Source organism: Biomphalaria glabrata, chromosome 9, assembly GCF_947242115.1.
Source record: "Biomphalaria glabrata chromosome 9, xgBioGlab47.1, whole genome shotgun sequence".
NCBI classification, from domain to species: Eukaryota; Metazoa; Mollusca; class Gastropoda; family Planorbidae; genus Biomphalaria; species Biomphalaria glabrata.
Window position 1 is genome coordinate 20,912,343 of NC_074719.1, and position 21,307 is coordinate 20,933,649.

At 37.9% G+C, this 21,307-nt stretch overlaps 2 protein-coding genes across 4 annotated transcripts; both read right to left on the bottom strand.

Annotated features, from left to right (window-relative positions):
- Positions 1-317: 317 nt before the first annotated feature.
- On the bottom strand, positions 318-13,841 carry LOC106075893 (uncharacterized). 3 transcript variants are annotated; one of them, XM_056041603.1, is made up of 5 exons: positions 13,657-13,840; positions 9,331-9,462; positions 4,813-4,862; positions 4,644-4,709; positions 318-2,013 (listed from the first exon to the last, which is right to left on the bottom strand). In XM_056041603.1, exons 3-5 carry the CDS (start codon positions 4,847-4,849, stop codon positions 1,019-1,021), a joined length of 1,098 nt encoding a protein of 365 aa, XP_055897578.1. In that variant the 5' UTR covers positions 4,850-4,862; positions 9,331-9,462; positions 13,657-13,840; the 3' UTR covers positions 318-1,018. The 3 variants fall into 3 exon arrangements, with proteins under 3 accessions (XP_055897578.1, XP_055897579.1, XP_055897580.1); XM_056041604.1 differs by lacking the exon at positions 13,657-13,840 and adding an exon at positions 13,614-13,634; XM_056041605.1 differs by lacking the exon at positions 9,331-9,462 and having other exon boundaries at positions 13,657-13,841.
- Positions 9,204-13,735, bottom strand: LOC129928367 (sarcoplasmic reticulum histidine-rich calcium-binding protein-like). The gene is made up of 3 exons (XM_056042582.1): positions 13,657-13,735; positions 11,004-12,217; positions 9,204-9,269 (listed from the first exon to the last, which is right to left on the bottom strand). Exons 1-3 carry the CDS (start codon positions 13,733-13,735, stop codon positions 9,204-9,206), a joined length of 1,359 nt encoding a protein of 452 aa, XP_055898557.1.
- Positions 13,842-21,307: the final 7,466 nt, after the last annotated feature.

The window sequence follows — 21,307 nt, forward strand, 5'->3', positions numbered from 1 at the left end:
AGCTAAAAGGTGGTCGACGTAAAAGAGGCGCCCAACGGAAACGCTTCAAAGACCAACTTAGGCGTCAACTTTTCTTAGCTGACATAGAAGAGAGCTGCGAAGCCCCAGCTGTGATCTACATATTTTGCCACATCCAGGGCAAGCATAACCATTGTCCGCAGGTGGTCGATTTAGATTTTCTTTTCGCCGTCTGCGTTTGTCCTCGGCAGTGGATGTTCCCAAATGCACAGCTGCGCCACTGGATGCAGCTACAGCTTCAATAATGTAAGAATGTCGTAATATCCCAAAACCAAGTAATGCACGCCACATTCATTGAGTAACAGTAATAGAATCTCAAGTTTATTCATGTTATTTAGGTATGGGAGATAACAGAAACAGATGAGGATCTCAAGTATATATTTTTATATTTGCATAAACCGTTAGTTCTCATATGCAAGCTGTTAAAGTATTTGTTATTACAGAAACATTAATAGACATATACAAGATATAAGGTATAATGTTTGCACATCATATACAGTTAAAATGGTAATATTAAACAGCATCTAATAGAATGCATAAACACTATAAAATATAAATCTTTGTGTGCAGTTTCAATAAAAAGTTAGATTTATAGTTTTGTGATGTATAAAATATTTTTTAAACAAAATAGAGCGTCGTATTACATGGTAAAAAGTCAACAGATTTGATAAAGTAAATAAATAACTCTTTAAAATATATTTTGCACCGGATTTGTTAGACATCAAAGATATACTTTTAAATAACAGTACTTGAATGTGTTCACATCAACCAGGACACACATTGCTCATAGTAACTTAACGTTATTCAACATAGTCTGTTATTTCTTCCTCATCTTTATACTAGTCGATGTTAGTTGTTGGTAAATTTGTTTACTGTAACCTACTTTAATGTAGACCACTAATCGACGCACAGTTGTTATAGGTCCTTTTAGGTCTACCAGTAAAAGTCATTAGTAAATCAGTGTCTTTATTCTGACATACTCCGTGTCAAGTGAGATTTCTCATAGGTTCCCCGTGGACGGGATCTCGTCTGTGTCTTTACTGTAACCCACGCTACTGAAATTGAGACCACTTCGCACCGAGCCACTATGGACATGTTGGACTATTGAGAACCAGCCAACAGTGGAACCCACGACGTGGAGCGAAGCCCCGCTACTCCCAGGGCACGTGCTTACGGTGTAGGTCAAAAAGTGATTAAATACATCATCTCCTACTTGAGACTTGCTTTGACACTGCCCAAAGCTGACATGCGCGTGACACCCATGGGGATGAGACACGATGAACGCGATCTTGTCACGCGCGAGATATCCACTAAACTTCTCGTGCACAACCTTCCACAACGATTCGTATTCTTCCACCAGGTGGACCAGCTTCTCACCGAGAGTCGGATCGCAAGTCACGCAGGTCAGGTGGCTCCTGTCGTCGGCGATATTTGCCGTTCTGAGACTGACACAGTCTAGAGTAACGAGAGGACTGTCTGGATGACTATAGAACAGTCTCAGGTAAGTATGTCTGGCTTCAAACTCGTCGAAGGTCACGTGAGTGGCTGTTGACACGGTCACCTCCCACCACACTTTGCTAGGGTTGTCTAACGTTTCGCACTTGCGACATCTACAGCATTTGAACTTCCCGCCATGCATACGATTGTTGTCGTCATATCCGCTCGTGAATTTAAGAACGTGCCATACTCTGCCGCTGCCAAACCTACTAATAGCACTATTTCTTATTTCGTAAAAAGGATACGCGATTTCTGGAAGTTTGTCAGGCCAAAGGGCCGGCCTGGCCGTACTGGTTTGTTTCACTTCTAGCCTAACGGTCAATTTACTTGCAGCTAAGACAAAATCCAAAAAATCATTGTCTTTGTAACCTTCGGGTAGATGATTAGCAGTCAACTCTGCAGCATTCACAGTTTTGCGATGTCCTGGGTTTTTGGAACAGTTCTTGTAGTGGCTTGGAAGTGCAGCTTCACTGTTGGATAGTTGAGTTTCATGTTGACCTGTAGCAAGCCAGTTTATAACATTAGAGTAAACAAGAAACAAAATGATTTTGTTTAAAAAGACAAGTTCTCCTTTATAAAGCTCACAATGTATAGTAAGAGCGATAACTAATGAATGCTAGATTTAAGAATAATATATATTAGAGTGATTAATTCGTTCTTAATAACTAAAAAAAATGATAAATTAAAAAAAAAAAAGGAACATTGTTTTCCCCGCTCCAATTTCCCCTCCCCCGAAAATCTCCTGGTCACGAACCTGTATAAATCTAAGAGTATAGACAGTTTGGTGATATGGAGACAGACTTGGAAAAAATAGAAGACATTAGTCTAGAATAAAATACTGGATCTAGTTAGAGATACAGTATTGAGACTGTGTATTAATTATTTATAAATTGCATTATGTACTAATGGTAGTGAGAGCTGGCCAATACAAATGTATCAAGAGCATAGATTAAATAGTTTTCCCTTACACTGCCTGCGACGTATAATGTGCATCTCCTGGATGGATTGTGTCTCCAATCAGGACGTTTTGAAATTGGCCAAACGCACATTACCTATGCTCTCCTGACACAGAAAAGACTACGCTGGCTCGGTCATGTTACCCACATGCCAGATGGAAGAATTTTTAAAGACATCCTCTATGCTGAGCTTTCAGAGGGAGCAGACCCAGGGCAGCACAATACTAACCCACAGTGATGTCTGCAAGCAAGACATGAGAACTACAGGCATCAACGAAAGTATGTGGGAGGAAATAGCCCAAGACCGGAGTGCATGGAGACAGACTGTGCCTTCTGGTACGAACCTCACCGAGAGCAAAAGAAACAAAGCGGCCTTAGTCAAGAGAAAAAAAAAAGAAAACTGCCCTATCAATAAGCCCTAAAACAGATGCGTACACATGCACGAACTGTGGCAAACTTTGCTGCCCCAGAATTGGCTTGATTAGTTACACCAGATTCTGCCCGTCTCAAGAAGAAACTAAAACCATTGTCGTCCGAGACAGAAAGAGACATATATACTTATGTATAAATTGTTACAAATTAATTCTAGCAGTGTAGATAATGATTTCTACATATGATGGTGCTCATAAAGTTTCTGGACGTCTGTATATTATTCAACTCTTTATCTAAATACGTAAGCAAAATGTAAGTTGAAGATGATTATATTTTGAAAAACTATCACCGGAGTGTTCCCTCCGTGACCTAGTAATTTGTTTCCAAAAGATATGCAAAAAAGGGTTCCCCTTTCACACCTTGCAATCTATAGTGCAGATAATGTTGAGGTCATCTGTTTCTTTGGCCAACGGTTAACGAGAAGGGTGTCCTGTGGCCAGCACAATGACCAACCGCCTTTAATTTCCCCAACTAAAATCAGGTACCCATTTGAGTTGGATGAACTCAGAGGGTGCCCTAAAAATCTCGAGATTCAAAATCCCAGTCTTCACCGAGATTCGAACCTAGGAACCCGGTTTGGAAGTCAAGCGCTTAACCACTCAGCCACCGTTCCCCCGAAAGATATACATAAATTGTCAAAGTTTTAATAAAATTGATACATCCGTTTTTGAGATCAGTGTCCAACCAGGTGGGTTTTAGTTTCCCCTTTCCAGCCATGAAGAGTTTGCAGGCTAAGAAGAGAACTAAAGACCACATATTTTGGAGTTAAAACAAACTTATTTCAACTCTTTCCCTAACAGTAAACTTGTCATTAATAACCTTCTCTTATTATTTAAGACAAAAAAGAGGGCAGATGATATAATGATAATAAAGGCCATCCGTTTTATTGCCGACGGTTAACAAGAGTGTCATGTGGCCAGCACAACGGCCAACTGCCTTTACTTTCCCCAAATAATGACCGGTACCCGAAAGACTTAGGTGGACTTATTCCTATTTATGTTTATGAAAACTAATGTCATTGAAAAATGTTCATTCCTCATTGGCCTACTTTTCTTGTACAAGAGCTTTGAACGAGATAAGAATACGATCATTAGCTACAATAGGTCGCACAGACAGCAGTTTCCTATCACCTCGCTGCTGTTGAGCCCAATAAAACGATAAATAGCCGCTAAAGTTTCGAAGGAGGAGCATCTCACTGTCTGACAGAATGGAGCACTATGTGCTGCAAGCTACCCAAGGGTCAGAATTTACTCCCAAAGTCTTTCCCATGTTTCGGCTTAGCCGCAAGTAGCGAAAGTTTAGGTTAAGAGGTCTCATTCTTGTCCGTGGTGTAGTTCGTTAATACTTGGCTAACCAGGCAGTAGATCACGCGCTGCTAGTGTAATCTGAAATGCCCAGAAGGTGGCTATTAAATCCCATCGAACTTTTAAGGGAATCAAGAAATTAGTATGACCTGTCAGGGTTTGTGACCATTACTGATCTCTTAACATTCCTCATACTTATAACAGAGGACAAGATCTAACAAATTTTAAAATAATAACTTTAATAAGAGTAATATAACTCATTTGTTAATTAACCGAATAATTGCTCCACTGTTTGAAAAGTAAGAGACTCCACAAAGACTTCTCCAATCGTAATGTTGCTTCAAGAAATTAACTCATTGCAGCCCTGAAGCTCGAGAAATGGCCACATGCATTAATGTAATCTCATTCGGTTTTTGGTAGATCAACTAATTCTTACCATTAAGCCGACAAGACTCAACTGTCCATTGATCAACAGTCTGTTTGTCTGAAACCGGCGAACAATCTGAAAAATATGTAGGTTTGTGTTGGCTGGTGTACTATGACATTAAATAAGTTTTAAGTCTCATAAGATTCTGTTTTATATTTAAGCTTTGAAATAGACTTACCATCAGTGTTACTCTGGTTTGGTGTTGATAAAGCCATGGAGAGAAAGTTTCTGTAAAAAAATAAAATAAATTAAAATAAAACGATTTTATGACAGGCTAAAAAAGATTTGATTTGATTTTTGATTTGAGGCACATCGGCACAATTTAGGCCATGTCGTGCCTGCAGTCCCTTAAGGACCACTCTCTCTCTAAACAACAAGGGCCAGATTCTATACAGTCATATCATTAAAATCAAGGTCTATTCACAGTTAAAATAGTAAAGGTAGTAATAATTTAAATATTTGGTAAAAATCTAATGTAAATAGTGCATGTTCACAAATTCATAAATCAGATCTTCGTAGATAGCCCCACTTCCCGGATAAAGCCCAGTACCTTCCCAGGGTCCACATCATCAAATAGTGTTTTTAAATTAGTGGCTCTAAAATATTTCGCCCTGACATCCTGGTATCTGGGGCAATCAACGAGGATATGTTCCACGGTGAGGCGAGAGTCACAGTACTCACAAAGTGGGGGCTCCTCTCTCTTCAGTACAAAAGAGTGCGTGATGTAGGTGTGGCCAATCCTAAGTCTGGACATGGTCGTGCTACCACGCCTTGTCAGACCCTTAGATGTGGGCCGCCACCTGACATCCGCCACAATCTCCCTGAGTTTACTGTGAATCTCAGCCTCCCATCGGTTCTGCCACTCTCAATAGGTGGCAGAGGCAATACTTTGTCTCAGGTCCGAGTAGGGAATTTGGGTTCCTGACACCGCATGATTTAGGGCTCTCTTTGCTTCTCTGTATGCGGCTTTGTTTCCCTCAATGCCAACATGGGAAGGGACCCAGATGAAGGTGACATCCCTACGTCGGCTGTTATTTGGTCCAACAGCTTCAGGCTCTTATGTACCAATGGGATGTCAGTCTTCATCCGCCCCAAAGCTTGCAATGCAGATTTGGAGTCGGAGCAGATTATAAATTTCCTCCTTTCTGATGCTTTAATGGCCATAAGTGCAAGCGATATTGCGTGCAATTCGGCCGTAAAGATGGAGCAGCCATCGGGGAGTCTACGGGAGATTGTTTTGTTCCGAAAGGAGCAGGCGCACGCGACCTTTCCATCCATTTTGGATCCGTCTGTGTAGATGGTGCCACAATCTCCGTAGCTCTCCTGTAGTTCCCTAAAGTGGACTTGTAGTATGCTTGGGTCTGTATTTTCTTTTTTGAAATTAAGGAGGGATAAATTTAATTTGGGTTTATTCATTAGCCAAGGAGAATTCTGAGGGGTTTCTATTTTAGAGATTTGGTCAATGGGTGGGGTTAAATTTTGGATGGGTTCTCTCATTCGAAGGCCCAACGGCTGTATGACGTTAGGCCTTCGATTGTATAATTCTACCTCTGTGGGGTTAAATATGGAGTCGAGAGCAGGGTTTGTGGGGTTGGATATAGCTTGACTATATACTGCATTGCAAGCTTTTTCATTCTTATATCCATGGGGAGTTCTCCAGCCTCCACATGGAGACTTGGGATAGGTGATGTACGAAACGCGCCGAGACAGAGACGCATGGCAGCATTTTGTATTGGTTCCAGTATTTTTAGGTACGACTTCCTTGCTTCTCCATATATTATGGATCCGTAGTCTAGCTTGGATCGAATTAGACTCCGATAAAGCAGCAGCAAGGTATCTCTGTCAGCTCCCCAGTCCGTATGGCTGAGTACTCTAAGTATGACTTTTGGCATTTCTTCTTAAGTTCCTTAATGTGGGAAAGAAAATTAAATTTGGAATCTAAGGTAAGGCCTAAAAATTTTGTAGTTTTCACGACAGGAATCTTCTTTTTGTGTATAAATAGTTCAGGGTCTGGGTGGAGTCCCCTTAGATTACAAAAATGCATACTAACTGTTTTGGAGTCTGAAAATTTGAAACCATTATCGTTTGCCCAACCCTGAATTTTGTTTAAACATAACTGTAATTTTCTTTCTAAGGTGTTCATGTTTTTCCCATAAGTTAAAATGACAAAGTCATCAACATACAAAGAGCACTCTATGCCAGGGGACAGCGCATTTATGATGCTATTTATTTTAATGTTGAACAGGGTGACTGACAGAATGCTGCCCTGGGGTACACCCATTTCCTGGTCATGAGTGTCAGAAGCGGAGTTGCCCACTCGAACCTGAAATTTTCGATCTTTCAGGAATTCCTCCACAAAACGGGGGAGGTGTCCCTTAAGCCCCATAAGCGCCAGGTCACGTAGAATGCCATGTTTTCAGGTTGTGTCATAGGCCTTTTCTATATCGAAGAATACAGCTACTAGATGTTCTCTTCTGAGTAATGCATTTCTAATATAAGCTTCCAGCCTTACCAGGTGGTCAGTTGTTGTCCGCCCCTGCCGGAATCCGCACTGGTAGTTTGAGATCACTTTATTCCTTTCCAGGTACCAGACCAGCCTACTGTTAATCATTCTTTCCATGGTTTTGCAGATGCAGCTTGTTAGTGCTATAGGTCGATAGTTAGCTGGGTCAGAGCCGTCTCTTCCCGGTTTAGGTATCGGTATAACTGTGGCTTTCCTCCAGCTGTTTGGGAAAGCGCCTGTTTGCCATACACAGTTATAGACCACTAGTAGGACTGCCAATGAGGGTTCGGGAAGGTGCTTGAGGAACTGGTAATGGATTTCGTCTTCTCCAGGCGCTGTGTCATGTGACTTGTCCAGCGATTCCCTCAGTTCCTCAAGCGAGAACGGTTTGTTGTAGTCTTCATTGTTCTCTGACCTGAAATCAATGGGGTGTCTTTCCTCCCTGGTTTTGACTTTTTGGAACTCTGGCGTGTAGTGTGCAGTGGATGATTTTTCTGCTATTAAGGATGCAAGGCAGTCAGCTATTTCTCTGGGGGACGTGACAGTTCGTCCTTGGTTTTTCAAATGCCCTATTGCATTTGATTCTTTCCCTTTGATTCGCCTTACTGCCTTCCAAATCGATCTAGCAGAAGTTTTGGCATCCAGACCGCCGACAAAACTTCTCCAGGAATTCCTTTTGGCTGACCGTATGGTTTGTCTAGCCTTTGCTCTAGGTATCCTGAATAGCTTTAGGTTTTCCTGGGAAGGATTCTTTATAAATGCAGCCAGTCGTTTTTTCCTATCGCCAATAGCACTTTTGCAAGCTGTATCAAACCATGGTTTGCTAGGCCGTTTTGGATTTGCAGAGGTTAGGGGTACAACTTTCCTGGCTATACTTAGTAGCTTGCTAGCAAAGGTATCAGCTGAGTTCTGTTCATCGAGGATATTTTCTGTGATATCCTCGGAGCATCTTTTTTGGAATTGTTCCCAATCGGCCTTATTCAGTTTCCACCGCTGAGGTCGTCCTAATGAAGGGAGATTGTTGGTAATGATGATTGGGAAGTGATCACTTCCCCGTAGATCATTGCTAACTGACCATTTAAAGTCATCCAGAAGTCCGGGGACGAATACGGTGAAGTCAATGCATGTGAGTGATCCAGTTCCTGGGTGCAAGTAGGTCGGTAATGCATCATTAAGTATGCATAAATCATGTTGGAGGAAGATATCCTTCAGCATACGACCTCTTGTGTCGGTATTGTTGGATCCCCATATCGTGTTATGGGCGTTGAAATCCCCAAGGATTAAATAAGACCGGGAGAGTTGTTTCAATAGGTCCTCCATGTCTGTTGGGTTTAATGGAGTGCCTGGTGGTAGATATGTAAATCGCTTTTTAAAAATGAAACAACTTAACTAATCGGGTGAACCCGTTTTCAAAGTATTTCGTATATTAAATGTGAATATATCGGCGGAACGGTTAAACCCATTTTCACAATCTACTTTTTTTCGTGGCAAAATTTAAAAAAAAATGTGAAAGGAACATTCGCCATGTTTGACACAGATCTAAATTCAATCCATTAGATTAGTACTACCCAACATAAGTCCCGCAGGCCATAACTGGTTAGTTGTAAAATAAAACATAAAAACTAGCATGATGAAGATGATTCATAATATTACACTTGTTTCTATCTATAAAGCTGAAATGTTTTCAATAATTTAAAAGATTATCTAGGGACCCACTATTCTCTTCACATTGGCTTCTTTTACTAAGTTTGATTTATGTTTTACATGTTTTGGATCACCCTTCACCATGATCATTAAACTCTATTTGACTGAAGAGTTGAGAGGCTCAAATCGTCTCTTTAAAAAAAAACTCTGGCCAGACGCCCTGCTGTTGTGTGTAATGCAGCTATGTCACCATATAGGTAAAGAGCTTGTGGCTTCATTCAGAATTGAAGACTATTACACCCTAGCCCATAACTCCTACAGGATGCAGGCGAGGGGGACAGAGATCAAACCCAGATCCATCGAGACGACAGTCCAGAGCGCATACCACACGGCAGCCATCCTTATTATCACAAATACTTGTGTCATTGTGTTTTTAATGTCAATACCTTTAGGTGATCGTGAGCTCCAAAAGGAATATCCACTTTAACCTGGTGCACATTAAAATACAAATGAAACATATACATTAACTTGATTAATTATATAGCCTACTTTTCTTAATTGTGTGCCACAAGACTTTCAGCGAAACCAAAGCAGCTCTGAAGGAGTCAATCTGTAGATGTCAAATCTTTTTCTTTGTTTTGCAAACATCAGAAATCCTCTTGGAATCCGTGATTTCATTTTCTGTGAAAATTAAGTTAGTTAAGGAATTGTAATAAAAAAAAAATACAAGGAAGTCATGAGCGTTTTAGAGACATTTCAAAAAACTTTTAAAGAAAAAAAAAAATTAACATAAACAAATTCGGATGACTAAAGGATCCGGTTATAAATACAGTAACATATAAAGAAGAAAAAGCAATATGTACACATATAAAGTAAGGCGACATTAAGTGACATGAAGAAAGAGTATGAGTAAGAGAAGTAAGTGTGTTAGAGTTTTTAGAAGAAATAAAGAAAATAAACAATGCTAGTGATGTCCTATTCAATGATCAAAGAAAATAAACAATGCTAGTGATGTCTTATTCAATGATCAAATAAAATAAACAATGCTAGTGATGTCCTATTCAATGATCAAATAAAATAAACAATGCTAATGATGTCCTATTAAATGATCAAATAAAATAAACAATGCTAGTGATGTCCTATTCAATGATCAAATAAAATAAACAATGCTAGTGATGTCGTATTCAATGATCAAATAAAATAAACAATGCTAGTGATGTCGTATTCAATGATCAAATAAAATAAACAATGCTAGCGATGTCGTATTCAATGATCAAATAAAATAAACAATGCTAGTGATGTCGTATTCAATGATCAAATAAAATAAACAATGCTAGTGATGTCGTATTCAATGATCAAATAAAATAAACAATGCTAGTGATGTCGTATTCAATGATCAAATAAAATAAACAATGCTAGTGATGTCGTATTCAATGATCAAATAAAATAAACAATGCTAGTGATGTCCTATTCAATGATCAAATAAAATAAACAATGCTAGTGATGTCGTATTCAATGATCAAATAAAATAAACAATGCTAGTGATGTCGTATTCAATGATCAAATAAAATAAACAATGCTAGCGATGTCCTATTCAATGATCACTGTTGACAATAAAATAAAAAAAATTAAATTTTACTACAGGCGAAAAAGCTTGTATACCGTTATATCTTTTTCAACACTGATATCCCGTACACCGGATACACCAACAAGCTAGCTATTTATAGTTATCCGCCATGCATGAGATTCTCCAATTTAAAAAATAAAAAAGCTGCTTCCGTGTTAAATATAGATTTGGGAGCATTGAGAATGGAAGGAGAAAGGGCTGACAATGTTTCACAATCCCAGTCTTTAGGAACCAATCCATAAATGTATTGAAGATACAACAGCTGTGTGTTTCTTTAATATAATTAATGTATACAACCGCTTGAGGTAGTGGGTTGGGAGAGAGAAACCTAATGTATTTTTAGAGAGGACCTGAAGTAATTTGTATGCAACCTTTGGTCTTATGCTTTATACGCCCCTGTATGAGTTGAGGCCAAGGTTTCACTCTTGAGACTCTTCGGCAAATGAAAAGACTTGCTCCCAACGTTCATCTCCAGCGTTTTCGTTTTCTGAAGGATTCCACCATCAGGCTCGCTAAATGTCAGCCTTGTTTATTTTGTATCCTGATCCTTAATACTAACTCCAAATAATAAGAGGCTACATGTTAAGCAGTTCACCTTAATCCTGACGTTTCTACAATAAACCTCCAAGGCAGCCATGGGAAGACGTCCATTGTGAGGATGGATAGGGACTGGTGAGGAGCGAGCATCTTTTTGATCTTCTTCACGTCCATTGTGAGGATGGATAGGGACTGGAGAGGAGCGAGCATCTTTTTGATCTTCTTCACGTCCATTGTGAGGATGGATAGGGACTGGTGAGGAGCGAGCATCTTTTTGATCTTCTTCACGTCCATTGTGAGGATGGATAGGGACTGGTGAGGAGCGAGCATCTTTTTTATCTTCTTCACGTCCATTGTGAGGATGGATAGGGACTGGAGAGGAGCGAGCATCTTTTTGATCTTCTTCACGTCCATTGTGAGGATGGATAGGGACTGGAGAGGAGCGAGCATCTTTTTGATCTTCTTCACATCCATTGTGAGGATGGATAGGGACTAGTGAGGAGCGAGCATCTTTTTGATCTTCTTCACGTCCATTGTGAGGATGGATAGGGACTAGTGAGGAGCGAGCATCTTTTTGATCTTCTTCACGTCCATTGTGAGGATGGATAGGGACTGGTGAGGAGCGAGCATCTTTTTGATCTTCTTCACGTCCATTGTGAGGATGGATAGGGACTGGAGAGGAGCGAGCATCTTTTTGATCTTCTTCACGTCCATTGTGAGGATGGATAGGGACTGGTGAGGAGCGAGCATCTTTTTGATCTTCTTCACGTCCATTGTGAGGATGGATAGGGACTGGTGAGGAGCGAGCATCTTTTTGATCTTCTTCACGTCCATTGTGAGGATGGATAGGGACTGGTGAGGAGCGAGCATCTTTTTGATCTTCTTCATGTCCATTGTGAGGATGGATAGGGACTGGTGAGGAGCGAGCATCTTTTTGATCTTCTTCACGTCCATTGTGAGGATGGATAGGGACTGGTGAGGAGCGAGCATCTTTTTGATCTTCTTCACGTCCATTGTGAGGATGGATAGGGACTGGTGAGGAGCGAGCATCTTTTTGATCTTCTTCACGTCCATTGTGAGGATGGATAGGGACTGGTGAGGAGCGAGCATCTTTTTGATCTTCTTCACGTCCATTGTGAGGATGGATAGGGACTGGTGAGGAGCGAGCATCTTTTTGATCTTCTTCACGTCCATTGTGAGGATGGATAGGGACTGGTGAGGAGCGAGCATCTTTTTGATCTTCTTCACGTCCATTGTGAGGATGGATAGGGACTGGAGAGGAGCGAGCATCTTTTTGATCTTCTTCACATTCTTAAGAACTGTTGAGAATTTTGTTTGTCCCCCCAAACCTTCTTTAATGACGTTTCTACCTTGAAAAACGTTTAGTATGGAATCGGCGTGGTAGGCGCGATTATCCCAATTAGACGTTGGAAAGGATTTCATCCAGTGACTAGACATAGTACTTCACCCATCTCTTCAATTCTTTCTTCAATAAACCTGGTTTTTTGATGGAGGGTATCATGCTAGGACCTTTTGACAATGGACTCGACTTCTTGATCTGAGCAGGAAAACTATTAAAAAATCAATACAAGCTATAAGAAAGAAGAATAAATAGGTCAGTGTCATCATGCCTTTCATAGAACAATGATGGTCCCGCTAAGGTATTCAATATATTAGAAGCTTGATGTGATTGTCTTAAATACAAAATGTTTGTCAAATGTTTTTCATGTTTCGGATGTTTTTTCGAGTTGAAGATAATTTACTTCCTAGTCCAAACCTCCCGCAGGACGACGGGGAATGGGAGCGGGCAGGGGATGAACCCAGAACCATCGCAATGTCTGAACGACCATCCACCGCGCATACCGCATGACCTGGCAGCAACAAAACAATGTATTCTCAACAGAACAAAGTATTCCCAACAAAAGAATATGCGGCTTATATAATATATATAGACTTAGGGCAGACTGTGGCACACCGTGCTACAGCCTGGCAGATCCTGCGCGCTACTGATCCCAAACTGTATTGGATACTCCGTTCCTTTGGTCTCATCACCTGCGCGGAGAGGGGGGAACTGATGTGTGGGCGACATCGTTCCGACCATAAACAATGCCCAGGCTTTCATTTCACTTGCTCTGAGATAAACCATAGTCGTTCTACGACTGAAGGAGGCCAATGAGTGATGATAGACATACAAAGGAATAGTTAATTAGATTTAAATTCCAGTATATAAGTTTATCAGTGGATTCTACTTAATAAGTCTACTTAAGAGTAACAAAAAAATAATTAAAATTATATTAAAAAGAAACACTCAGTAAGAACAAATTAAATGCTAGTAAATCTGTAAGAAAGATGATTTAATAAAATAACAAAAATAATGATTAAGTTATATTGGAAAGCATGGGATTTAGTTCAATAAACAAAATGAGATTATAGGAAAGCAGTTGAATTTGACATGATAGCAAATAAAATACCAAATATGAAAGCAAATGGGATTAAATAAGATAAAAAAAAAGGAGCTAAAATAAAGATAATAATATTAATAATGATAATAATAATAATGATAATGATAATGATAATAATAATAATAATAATAATAATAATAATAATAATAATAATAATAATAATAGAGCAAAAGTGTATAACACACAATAATTGAACAGTACTTAACAGTATGGTGCTAATAGAAACAGATGTCAACACTATTTAGTTACCTCTTTTCTCATGATCAAATCTAGGAACTGAGTGTAGTTTTATAGTGGCAGAATAGTCAAGTAGGTTTTGCTGTGACATGACGATGGTCTTAAGTGTGACTAGCTTGGAAGTTGTCACTCTCTGATGTTGACAGGTCAAGCAAAGTGAGCCGGAGCTGGCGGAAATTCCCGGAGTAATTTGGCTAATTTGTTAAAATTCCGATAATTTCCTGAAAACAAACGTACACTAACTTCACTTATGCTTCATGTTTATTTCACTGCTTTACATTAGTTTCACTTGTGCTTTATATTAACTTCACTTCTGCTTCTCACTCATGTCACTTCTGCTTCACACTAACTTCACTTCTGTTTCACACTAACTTTACTTCTGCTTCACACTAACTTTACTTCTGTTTCACACTAACTTCACTTCTGTTTCACAATAACTTCACTTCTGTTTCACACCTACTTCACTTCTGTTTCACACTAACTTTACTTCTGTTTCACACTAACGTCACGTTTGTTTCACACTAACTTCACTTCTGTTTCATACTAACTTTACTTCTGTTTCACACTAACTTTACTTCTGTTTCACACTAACTTCACTTCTGTTTCACACTAACTTCACTTCTGTTTCACACTAACTTTACTTCTGTTTCACACTAACTTTACTTCTGTTTCACACTAACTTAACTTCTGTTTCACACTAACTTCACTTCCGTTTCACACTAACTTAACTTCTGTTTCACACTAACTTTACTTCTGTTTCACACTAACTTAACTTCTGTTTCACACTAACTTTACTTCTGTTTCACACTAACTTAACTTCTGTTTCACACTAACTTCACTTCCGTTTCACACTAACTTAACTTCTGTTTCACACTAACTTTACTTCTGTTTCACACTAACTTAACTTCTGTTTCACACTAACTTAACTTCTGTTTCACACTAACTTCACTCCTGTTTCACACTAACTTTACTTCTGCTTCACACTAACTTTACTTCTGCTTCACACACACATGACACTAACATCATAGATGATGGCTACATTTGATATATGATCCAAGTGAAGGGGCTTATCTCAGAAGAAAACTTTTGATGCATTTAAACATAAATTGTTTATACAATCTGGAAGCATGTGTGGAGTTCAATCTACTTGAAATGGGGAAAATGTTGACACATAGACACACAAAGCATTTCTTCATCATAAAATAGTCACCATGGCTGGTCTGTGGTTACTGCCAAACAACATCCTAAACATTTGACTTAATAAACTTTAATCAACAACTGTTAATGCATGTAGAGAAATAGAGTATCATAGCTCATTCAAATCTTACATTAATATAAGTAGTGTAGAACAAAATGTGTGTAGTACAGACATCATGTCTATAATTGTTGACATGCTTACTATCAACGTATATGACTGACCTAGGAACACGAGTAGGACGTAATCATCTTCTCTTTTGAAGAAACGTCTGTAGTTCATGACATAAGATAGTTACATTTTCTAGACCGGTGATGCCCAAAGTACGGCCCGAAGGCCAGAACTGGCGCGCGACGTGGTTTCATCCGGCCCGCCGAAACGTCGGCATAAAAGTAGAAAATCCTCACCCCTTCAAAAATGTTAGGGCCTTCACTTTTTCTTTGATGGATTGGTACCATGACCTTTAACGATTGTGTGTTTATGAGTTTATGAAATGGGACTCTGAATGTAGAATCTACCAAGAAAAGTGAATGGATCTTTTTTGTGGAACATGATAATAAGCCAACATATTTGTTTTGTAAAGAAAGTCTGGCTGTTTCAGAAACAACAACATATACAGCGGCATTATAAAACAAATATGAAGGCCTTCTTGGTTTGAGACGCGTATAAAAGATTGGTCAAACTACGCCCAGAGATTGGAGGATCGATGGGAATATCAATCAAAAAGAGACAAGAAAATAAGTTGGTGGTAAAGGTAGCTACAATGTCGCTCACATTTTAAGTAGAGAAATGAACCCATTTTTTAGACGCGTAGAAAATGATAGATTTTAAATATCTCATTAATTAATACTAGATCCAATTTTTTCAAATAGTTTTAGGTGAATTTGGATTTCATTTTTTTACCTTTTTGTTGATGTGGCCCGCGACACGCGTGTCGAAAGTTAAAATGGCCCGCAGGTCGAATTCGGTTGAGCATCACTGTTCTAGACTATCGGATTATGTTATAATTGTTATGGACACCTGCGTCATAAGATACTTGACAAACACTCTCTGGACAACTGAGAATGACTCAAACCAGTGCATATTGTGAAATGTATAATATCGCGGCGGGCATGCGGTAATGTATTTGACTTTCCCTAACTGAAGAGTAGTGGTACTTCAATTGAGTGCTTTCTTTTTCTTATTCTAAATTGAATTAATTATGCAATAAAATCCCTCACTGTGTATCTTAAATTAAAAACGGTCCTAAGAGTTGTTTTGTTTTTTTAAACCTAAACTGTCCTAGCTTGTGCTCAAGATTAGTTTCGCATTTATGTAGCTTTGCTTATCAATATTGCTTGGCCAAAATCAGTTGTTTCCCTTTAATCACAACGCAGACAAATGCTTTCAGGCCAAAATATTATTGATTTGTCAGTGCATGAGCCATTCGCAAAGCTTTGTCACTTTGATTGCGACGTCTGGATTAATGCTCCTCCTGATACAATCATATAATGTCATTCTAAGAGATAAATATTGGGAAACTCTTGTAGCTATGAATTCGTTTTCTGGTGATGATAAATGTATTGATAGAATATTGACTGCCCCCAAAAAATAATGCTCTATCTATTTATTGTTATTAGCAGATAAGCCAATGACGCGTAATGCTTAGTTTCATATTTTAAAAAATGTCACCGATTTAGCTTAAGAAGAAAATATCTTTTTATTGTGCCATGTCCATTATATCTTCAATGATACATTTGCATAAAGAAACTATTTTCTCTTCTTTTTTTTTTACATGCTGAAGGCATACATAGAACTGAGTTGTAATTTTTTTTTTTTTACATGCTGAAGGCATACATAGAACTGAGTTGTAATTTTTTTTTTTTACATGCTGAAGGCATACATAGAACTGAGTTGTAATTCTTTTTTTCCAATAGTCTGAAGAATTGCATGTTCCGAAAACGTTTAGTTATGCAGGTCATCTCATAGTAGCCATTGTCTGAAACAAGATACTTTATTTGAATAGGTCGTCTCATACTCTCTTAGACAAACTTCTAATTAAATACTTATATTTAAAATGTCTCTACTGTAATATTTCCACATAGAAATAGTTTGTATCAATTGAGCGATTGCGTAAAATCAAAGTAACCCTTTTAAGCTTTTAAGGCTACAGAATAAAAATAATTTACGATATCTTTAAAAACAATTAGACAATATAATATTCTAAACTTTTATTGAACGAAGAACGTCCACATTTTCACATATTAAAATTTTTTGGATCACTTAAAATGTTATCAAAGACTTTGGATCACAAGCTATTTTCAGCCACAATTTAGGTTTTAAATCTGTTGGCTACTTTGCTTTATCTTTCTTTTAGCTAGCTACAAAAGCTACCATTACAAAATGTTCAGTTAAGGTTACCAACAATAAACGAAAGAGCTTATTAAAAAAATGTTTCAATATTAAATAAGAGTCAATAATATTTTCTAATGAAATGCTTTATGTATTCGGATATCATGAAATCACATTTTTTTTTTCAGAATTTCAAATGCAAGATAGAATTTTAATATCCTGGTTCTGAACCATGCAGCATTCAATCACACCTTCTGTTGTTGTTTTTTTTCCCCAACTTGAAATAGTATTTTTGCGGTAGACAGTTATCTCCGCAAGCATTTTTACACATTGTGACGTCATAAAGCATTAATCTATAAAGCTTTTTTGGAGTCCGAAGAGCGGTACGCTGTGAAATCAAGTACCGGAAGTCTACTCTCAAACACTAATCCGACGTGTCATAGATTCAGTTATCGCCGGTGGCTCCCTTCGGCAGTTTCCGGAAACCCGATGACTTTACAATATAATGTCCCCCATTGAGTTTTTCATAAAAGGGCTACTCTTAAAATCGATATTGAAATCCAAGGGAGGGGGGGGAAATAATAATTCTCCGATTAAATCGTGCGAAGTCGCCGCATTTAGAGAAGATTTTCATCGATAGAATAGTGTTATTTTAGCTGTCGATTAAGATTGGAAATGTCACTATGGCAAGTTAGGAGCGATAAGCTCCGTGGACGGGACCGCTACGTGGTGAGAATCCTGAAGCCTTCCTTTCAAGAAACAGTCAACTCAAGGCCGCTCTAAAAATAAACACGTAACACATACCTAATATCTGAAGCCAAATCTCGATGGAAACCTAAATTTATTTTGTTCTTTAGTTTCTTGACGCACGGATTTCATTTGATAAAAGACTTTCTGGTCAATTTAAATCCGAAGTAGACAAAACTCTATGCATAATAATAAAAAAAGTTGATTGCCAATATTCATTTCCATACATTGCCTTTGCCAATCTATTGAACAGGAAAAGTGCTAAACCTTTCATTCAACGATTGAAGACTTGGTTAATAATACTTTGAATCTATTATTTTCAAGATAGAATTGAAATACGCCGTTAAAAAAAATCAAATCGAAGCTATACAATTAAGAGTTTTAAAAACTTAAAGAATACCTTAAATACAACTGTGTGTTCTTTCTTATCTAAACTGTCCGTACGTATCCTCTGATGACTAGTGCCATGCAGTGCACAATAAAGACTTACAATTCTATTTTAAACTAAAAAATCGCACACGTATGTCTCTACAGCAATCTGTACAATAAATTATTGAAGAATTGTGAGTAAACTTCAACAAGTTCAATCACTGATAAAGACGTGAAAATGTCTTCAGTCGCCGTCTCTGCATAACGAAAACAAAAAAAAAGAAGAAAAGGGGGGGGGGGGGAGAACGAGGTATCTTGTGAATGTTACTGTGCTCGCTTTTTAAGTCCATTTATATAAAAAAAAAGTTGAATGACCTGAATTTGCACTCGAGGGCTCAAGCCTTCTCCATCTTCGTCATGCCAACACAATAACCTCTGCGCCAGCGAAATGCTCATGAAAGTATAAGGTTTTATAGCTATCTATTAGTTTCAAACTTTCTCTCTACAAAGTATTAAAGGGAGTAATTGAGCTTGTACCACCACATCAGTCAAGTACAATTTATTTCCCTTCTTCGATACCAAACAAAGTAATTAATTACCAAAAGTTAATTAACTGATTGTTTTTTTTTTTTAAATTCTTGTTTTGTCTTCTGTCAGGTAAAACACATAATTGTGCACAATTTCAGTTTGATCCGGTGTGTGAGAAATAACGTGAACATACTTTTACCAGGCAGACAGACAGAGTTGATATAAGCTTTGTAAAAAAAAAAAACAGTCTAAACGCAATGTAGATGTTGCTTTGAGACGCTCTGGTCTGTTATAAAAGCTTTTTTCCGCTTTGTATATTTACATGTTGCTGTCCACGTTCTATTGTTAAGTGTAATAAATAAACACATGTCACACGTACGTGCCAAAGCTACTTACAAACTAGTGTATACTTTACAGTGTAACTGACGTTCATTGTTAATGCATCAAATATCAATTCCTATTTGAAGTAATGACAGGCAGTCTAATTCACGTAAGATCGAATCGCTATCATATAAGTGATGTCCCTCAATAGTCAGTCTGTGTGTCTCTTTAGAAGGCGATTTCACCATCGCCTATATCTTATGAGAACTATGCGCAGTAACTAATTTTTACAATACCTCTATTTAACTCGTAACTTCGTGGAAAAAAAAACTTTTCGGGTGGGCAAAACTTGGACACGGAACTCGAAAATGGCTCTAATCATTTTCCAAGAAATATGACAGTTTCTGTATATTGCTGTGAAAAGAATTATTAGCTTGGGAAAATGAAAAAAATCTAGTTTAACTATTATAATTTTTGAAGTAAAAAAAATACATTTAAATTTGTCTAGAGAATTTTAAAGCATTTATCTTGAACGGACTATTTGTCTTTGGGTATGTCAAATCTAGATAGTATTCATTCAAGAATTTAATGAATTAAATGTTCAGGAACCTATCGCTGATCATCTTTCTCGGGGGCGGAGGACGCATTTTTTAAAATGTAATATTCATTAGGGATTAAGAGAAAAAAATAATGGCTCTATAAGTTGTTTAAAGGTATTGTCTTTGTGTTTTTAAGTGTGATATATGTTTTTTCTTGTTATATACTCACAAACCATTTTTAAAACAAGTTTTAAAAAATGCTCTTCGACCGAGTGTAGGTATAACAGATACAGACGGCGACAGACAGCGACAGACAGCGTGCACTGTAAACAAAAAGAATACTGCATATGATCAAAGCAGTACTAGTTCATTGCCAACTTGTTAAGGATTACATAATAATTACTATGTAACGTGATCAAAAAGTTCATATATTCAAATAAGTGTATTGACATCTTAAGGAAAAAAAAAACATGATGTTGATCATGATATATTACTATAAGCCTAAACTTTAAGAGTCAAAACCACTATTACTACACCTGAGGTTCTATTGATATTGGTAATTGTAATAATAAAGTAAACGGTGTTTATATTACAGAATTAAACTTCTTTGCAGTCAAATAAAAATTCAGCTTAGAAAATTTGAATTGGCAATGCTAACAAGAAAACATAAAAATACTTTCCTTTAAAAAAAATTATCTACGGGAAAAGCTCCACACTTACAAATACATCCTCAATAATGTAACAGTTATTTCCCTTTTTACAAAATCAAACAAAATAATTAAATACCAATAGGGGCGGACTGGGTGTCAAAATCAGCCCAAGCATTTTTGTATACAGCGGCTCATAAATTGTATATCATACGATCAGGGCCGGTCCAATAAATTGTGAGACCCTATGTGAAACGAATTGCGCGGGGCCTAGTCTGGATAAGGATATGCATAAAGTCAAAATTAAGATTTTTTATTAGAAAATAATTTCGTCACTGCAATAAAATCTTATTAAATGAAAGCTCGCAATGCCATTTTTTATTGTCACCCCAACATGACAATCTTGTCTATTTTTCAGGAGATTTTAATAATTTCTGAAATATTTTCAGGACTTTTTCGTATATTTTGCCTTTTGAGGAGATTACCTGGAGGCCCGGGAAAATCAGGAAGTCATGAAACCATGTTATTATTTATAAGTTATAATGATTTAATTTAATAATTTACACTTAGAATTAGCGCGGGACCTATGAAATCGCGGAGCCCACTGCAACCTATGCGGTTGCAGTAATCTAAGACCAGCCCTGCATACGATGCGCTTCCAATAATAGACTTTCCTACCCTCTATAGCATTATGTTAAGTTTAATAATGTATTGATAACTGTACACATGCTCTATATCTTTATAAGAAATATAGGCCTTATGTTTCTTTTACATGTTGGCCCTAAATGGATGAAGTCTACTAGTAGAACTGTCTACTGATGTAGGCTATTATAATATTTCGGGAAAATGTGTTAAATTAGATCAATATTAGGACCCAGTGGCGTCACTAGGGGTGCGGGGGGTGCGGTCCACACCGGGTGACACCCTTAGGGGAGTGACACCCAAGTAAAAAAATCACTTTGGAAATAACTGACAATAAAAAAAAT

Excerpts from the sequence above, each read along its gene's own strand:
- LOC106075893 (XM_056041605.1), bottom strand. The coding sequence starts at position 4,849 with ATGGCTTTATCAACACCAAACCAGAGTAACACTGATG. Across the intron at positions 4,710-4,812 it reads AAACCAGAGTAACACTGATG|ATTGTTCGCCGGTTTCAGAC; the intron begins GTAAGTCTATTT and ends CATATTTTTCAG. Across the intron at positions 2,014-4,643 it reads TGAGTCTTGTCGGCTTAATG|GTCAACATGAAACTCAACTA; the intron begins GTAAGAATTAGT and ends GGCTTGCTACAG.
- LOC129928367 (XM_056042582.1), bottom strand. The coding sequence starts at position 13,735 with ATGTCACAGCAAAACCTACTTGACTATTCTGCCACTATAAAACTACAC. Across the intron at positions 12,218-13,656 it reads ATTTGATCATGAGAAAAGAG|TCCCTATCCATCCTCACAAT; the intron begins GTAACTAAATAG and ends GCTCCTCTCCAG. Across the intron at positions 9,270-11,003 it reads GTAGAAACGTCAGGATTAAG|GTTAAAGTGGATATTCCTTT; the intron begins GTGAACTGCTTA and ends AATGTGCACCAG.